The following is a 5,593-nucleotide window of genomic DNA, read 5'->3' as shown; positions in this document are numbered from 1 at the left end:
GGCAGTTACCATGCTGCTAAGAAAAATAATAAAGTCAGATTTTCAAAAAAAAAAATAGAGATAAGAGAGAGAAAAAGACAAGAGTGTCAATTTATAACCCAGTTTTTCTCCAAGAGAGGTTAGTATACTGTTTGAGATTATCAACCATTTAGCATAGTTAGCTTAGCTACAGAATACTGTTTGCCTCCATTTCACTAGCATTTAATTAAAGAAAGAAAATTACCAACATATTCATATATTTAACTTGTCCTTTGTACCTTTTACCACTTAACATATGAGTCAGTCAGGAGCAGTTCTAACCCACGTCCCTCCTAACCCGTCCTCTCCTGAGTGAAATTAAAGCTGCAGTATGTCACTTTTATATAAATATTTTTTTCACATATTTTTTAAAACTGTCATTATGTTGTGACAGTATGGTATGAGAGGTAATCTGTGAAAAATCTATTTCCTCTGCCTTCTCCCAGTGCTAGAAACAACCAATCAGAGGCAGGAGGAGGGTTTTAGAGCTGTCAGTCACAATCTCATGTGACTGCTCAGCCTCCCCCGACCCCTCGCTCTGTGCTAAGCTGCAACTAGTATAGCCTGTGGTGAATGCTCAGTTTAGTTAGCACAGCCACCAATGACGGCAGATAAACAGTTTTCCTGTAACGATAAGTTGTTTCTCCACCATTAGCACATTTAGCAGTGAGTGAATGAGGTTGATTGACAACATCAAGACCCTCCTCCTGGTTCTGATTGGTTGTTTTTGGTCGGAACGTTGCATAACTTTAGCCAGCAGTAGCAGCTCAGGGAGGAGGTGGAGGGGATTGATCTTTTCTCAGATTATCTGTCTCATAACAAACTATCATGACATGGTGACAGCTTTAACAAATATGGAGAAAAATTTTTTTTTATTAAGGTTACATACTGCAGCTTCAATACAATGCAACGACAGCATTTTTTGAGAAGTCTGGATTGTTTTATGTATATTTTGCACATTGTCTGTGACTGTAGCAAGTGGGGAGAGACATTTCAGTAAGCTAAAACTAATAAAAAACATTTAAGCAACCTACTTGCATACTGTATGCGGACTGTTTCATGTAAAATTCATGAGCAGTAAGTATTGTGCTTGTATCAGTGTTGGACCAAAGAAAGTGTCACAATTTTAAAAGCCTTTAAAATTGTGACTCTTTTAGATGAGTCAGATAAACTCAAGAAATTGTAAGAGCAGCTGTGAAGGGCAGGGGGGGCAATTAAATTTTTTGTCATGGGGCCCAAGATTCCTGGCTGCGCCCCTGTATGGTAATGCCAGTTCTTTCACTTAAACCCCAACTAAAATATTTTATTTTCCAAAGTACACACTTTTGTTCTGTAAAATGATTTTTACCTTTATGTTCAATCTGATATATGTGGTTTATTTAATTAGTTTCTGTATTTCAGTCTCACATTTTCAAGTGTGTCCGCTCTATAAATGTAATTAGTTAGTTAATAGTATGCATTGTCTATTGTTTTGTGTTTATATTCAGAATGATGTATAATATATTTACAAATAAAGTGGAAAAAAAAACAAGCTGACATTGTGTCTCAGCTCTCGTTTTCATTGGCCGTTAGCAACACACTACCCGAATGCTTCCAGATCAGACTCCAAAAACTGAACCATGTTTTGTTGACTGATACAGAGGTCAGGTCGGGTCGGGTCAGGTCAGGTCAGGTCAGTTTCCATTATGCACTTGCAGACTTTCACAACTAACAATCAGTGGTAAAATCATGCAGGGTGCCTCTAATGGTCAGATGAACATTTTTCCCCGTCATAATTTAAATTTTGAAAAATATGCCTGTTGGTATTTTTATAAGAAAAACTAAAACTAGATCAGCAGCAACCAGATCTGTCACAGTAGAATCATTCATTCAGAGAGAAGTTGCACTATGGTGGAAGGTCATGCGATGAAAAAGCCTGAAGGATAAAAACATATATGCAGACTTTCTTCTTACCTTTAGCAAGCCGCTCCAGTCTTCTGCCATGCTCTGGTGGGACAACATACCTGCAAATTAACAAAACTGAGACAGTTATTCAAAGTATGATTAGTATGATTTTGGAGAGCAAAGTAAAAATCTGTGGAAAGCAAATGAGTAATATGACTGGTTGTTAAACACATTCTTTCAAATAAGAATAAAAAATCCCATAAAACTTCATAAACTAGTTAGTGAGAAGTTAAAGCATTCAATACATTGTTCAAGAGCAAATATATCTCGTGTGGATGTGCAGATGTAGTCAATGTCAGTTTTATGGTCACATTCTTTAGCAAATTAAAGAGGAAGAGACAGCAGCATCAAGTCTATTTCATAGTGGATGGCAGACATTGTGCAAACGGATAATGTTTTAATTTAGCGCAATAATAAACTTCCCTGAAACATTCAGGGAATGAATGTATGATCAACTGGAAGCTTACATGGATTCCAATTGATAATTAGGATCAAATGGAATGCATGTATGATTGATTTGACTTTGTTTTGTAAAGTGCCTTGAGATGACAGTTATTAATTGGTGCTGCATTCATAAAACAAATTGAATGTGGTAAGGTAAGCCTTCCTATTTACCATGACTTGGGCTCGCCATAGTGCAGGTAGCAAATGCTGTAAAGATTCATGTCCTCTGTGTGCCAAGGAAAGGCACTCTTCCACATCCCAAAATAAAGGCATGGGGTGGTAACTCCTTTTATCTTCACTGCACTCTCACTCTCCACAGTGTCCAGGATTGTGTTAAGATGGGCCATGTTCCATTCAGACACATCCTGCAACAGAAGGATTCATAGGAGACAGTGAGCAACAAAAATACGTGACTCATAAAAAAACAAACAAAAAACAATCATGGATATGGCTAATGGAGGCTCAGCGTGTTTTTTTCTAGTCCCCACTCACTGGATCAAACAGTGTTCCACTGACATCAGCTCCATACAGTGGGGGGTTAAAGGTCAGGTTCTTCCAAAACTTCCTTTCCAGTTCATCAAAATCGACATATCTGGGACTGCAAAACCTAAGGTTCACATATTTGGAGATCATCCGTAACACCAAAATGAATCTAATAATCACAGTGTTAAAAGTAAATAAAGGTAAACTACTACGCAAACAGACTTAGCCAAATTGGAGGTTTTCTGAAACTCAAGGACAGTCATTGGTTTCTTCTGGATGTTGTACTGCGTGAACAATCCCGACTGGCCAGTGACCACCTGCTGTATTGGAGCAGGAATCAGCAGATCATCGATGTCATCATATGTATTTCTTGGTTTCCAGCCTTTAGGTGGAATGATCTGCAAGTAAAGCAATCAGAGACGATACACTTCAGAGAAGAGTAACACAGATACAACTTTTTACAATCTACTAGAGTCTGCTAGGAAGATATAGATCCAAGATTGTGTTACATTGGTTTGTATAATTATATCAACAAACATTTCAAGATAAATTTCAGATTCTACTTGAAAAGTTTTTAATATTTTATTATGAGATTACATGAAAACTATGTGTATTGATCAATTTTCACATCTAATGGAAGATTTTTTTCGGCCAAAAGAAAAACAACGTAAATCAGACTAATGAGTCATCTGCCAGGTGTAGATACAGCTACTAAGTATTTTGCCTCCGCTGAGTACAAAAACAACTTTAAGTTCTTAACGACATCATCAAGTTCAAAGGTCTCAGTCTTAAGCTGCACAAAGTTGATCTGTTCAGAGGTGACTCAGTCAAGTTCTTATTCTTCCTACGTTGCTCTTCTCATAAAAAGTACACAGATTATTTCCTCATAAAATGTTACATTAGCAAAATGATACATTCAGCACCATGACACACAACAAAGGTTGAAATTCCATCTCATACTGAACCATAAAAACAAAAAGATCCATATTAATAAAATTATCTTCTTACTTTGGCAATTCCAGCTCTGTGAGCTCCTTGTGACTCCATGAAGGCAACATACCGAACAAAGTCCTTGAACTCTTCTTTGGAGGGGGTGAACGTCATTACCCTGAAATTAGGAGTTTGGTCTGGAGTGTCCGTAGTCATCTTGGCATTTCACGTAACACATGTACTGTTAATGGAAATGCAGACACACTGAGCTGTTGACTGGTTGCACAAATTATAGATCTCCACCCACTCATTTTAAAAAATCTACTCAAAAACACTTTCCAATTTGTGTCAATGCTCTGCTACTTTCTGGGGGTTCAAAATATATTTGGATATTTTATGTGATCAAACAAAACAAGCAGTGCAGGTGCATTAATGAATAGGAAAAAATATGTTAATTCCTGTCAGGACATGTGTAAACAAAACTAAAAAATGATCTGAAAGTGCAAGAGCATGGTAAGGAAAAAAACAAAATTCATCTGTAAGATGTACACAGGAAGAGTGATCTGTTAATCAAATGCTTTCTTCACCTGATCAGCAGCAACTGTGAGCACCTAAAGGCATAAAGGTTGTTGCTCTGAAACCTTCAAGTATGTATCAAGAGCACAGACTGATGCAATAGCTTAAGCTCAGCCAGAGAAAAGTCATACAGGATTCCACCACTCTAAAGGGGTTAAGATTGCTCTCAGGAGGGAAAACACTCACAACTTCCAATCCTGATCAGTGGAAACTTCCAAGCAATGTGAGCGCACTTATAATTTAAAAAAGAGAGGATTCCATCTCTGATCATTTTATATTCCACAGTTTCTTGGACAGTATATCGTTTTAGTGCATCACTATAGTCACAACAGGACAGTGACTAATCCTGAATCGTCTGAGAGGCTCAGAAGTAAATAACTGTTGACAGTTTGATACACAATAAAGACACATTTTCAGATTTTCCAATGCTATTGTGCCATTATAAACAAAGGTTATCTAATAATAATAGTAATAACATTTGCAGCCAGACAAGTAATAGCTACTAGACATTCTGAAGTGATCACACTGACATAAAGTCTAGGAAGCGTGAACAATGTGGAAAGGATATGCTCTCGAACCGCAGAACTAGGGAATGTCTCAGCTAAGTGGATGGATGGCCATCTGTTCCTTACTGCTGCCCACTGACAAGCTAACCAAGAAATAGCTTTAACTGCGTCAATTTTCCACATGATCCCAGCTGCAAACATCTGCGCTGTCAGTGATGTAGTGAAGGAGCTCAATGTGCGGCGGTCTCTCGGGGATCTGACAGCTTCCTCCACTTTCAGCTAAACAAGTAGCAAACATGGCTCGTTGCTGACGCTCACTTTCTTCTTCGCAAAACTCGAAGTAAACTCTGTCTTTCAATCAGTAAGTGTGTTTTCCGGTGACAGGCTTTACCTTACACACGCTGAGGTGGAGAGAAAAAGATTTATCCTCAAAGCGCGAGAGACGGAGCGCAAACAGATCAAATTATTTCGGTTACCACAGACAGTCCTCCATTATTCCCGTGACGCATGCTCAGTGAGTGTTTGTTTACATCGCACTCAAAAGGGAGGGTTTTCCTTAGTTCTTTCAGCCAATCAAACGCATCGTATTGGTAGACCAATCATCATCCAGTTAACATTGACGTATTGTTATTGGGCCTGCCATAGACATAATATAAGAGTAGACCCCGCATTGGCCGCTCCGGCGCAGGAAA

At 38.3% G+C, this 5,593-nt stretch overlaps 1 protein-coding gene across 6 annotated transcripts in view; it reads right to left on the bottom strand.

The window, feature by feature from the left end:
* Positions 1-5,434, bottom strand: part of LOC106941336 (lysine-specific demethylase 4A-like) — a 31,585-nt gene extending 26,151 nt beyond the window's left edge. For 3 of the 6 annotated variants that reach the window (XM_015024311.1, XM_015024312.1, XM_015024314.1), the window contains exons 1-6: positions 5,293-5,433; positions 3,898-4,060; positions 3,112-3,287; positions 2,899-3,013; positions 2,578-2,771; positions 1,972-2,021 (exon numbers count right to left, since the gene is read on the bottom strand). In XM_015024311.1, coding sequence (XP_014879797.1) covers positions 1,972-2,021; positions 2,578-2,771; positions 2,899-3,013; positions 3,112-3,287; positions 3,898-4,035 — 673 coding nt within the window. In that variant the 5' untranslated portion in view covers positions 4,036-4,060; positions 5,293-5,433. Of the gene's footprint in view, positions 1-1,971; positions 2,038-2,577; positions 2,772-2,898; positions 3,014-3,111; positions 3,288-3,897; positions 4,061-5,292 lie in introns of those variants that run through there. The other 3 variants (XM_015024316.1, XM_015024317.1, XM_015024315.1) reach the window with 3 other exon arrangements.
* Positions 5,435-5,593: the final 159 nt, after the last annotated feature.

This window comes from Poecilia latipinna, unplaced genomic scaffold (genome assembly GCF_001443285.1).
Source record: "Poecilia latipinna isolate Pla-1442-1.1 unplaced genomic scaffold, P_latipinna-1.0 Scaffold3613, whole genome shotgun sequence".
Lineage (NCBI taxonomy): Eukaryota > Metazoa > Chordata > Actinopteri > Cyprinodontiformes > Poeciliidae > Poecilia > Poecilia latipinna.
Note: the sequence above shows the minus strand (reverse complement) of the source record. Positions and strands in the feature narration are given on the sequence as shown.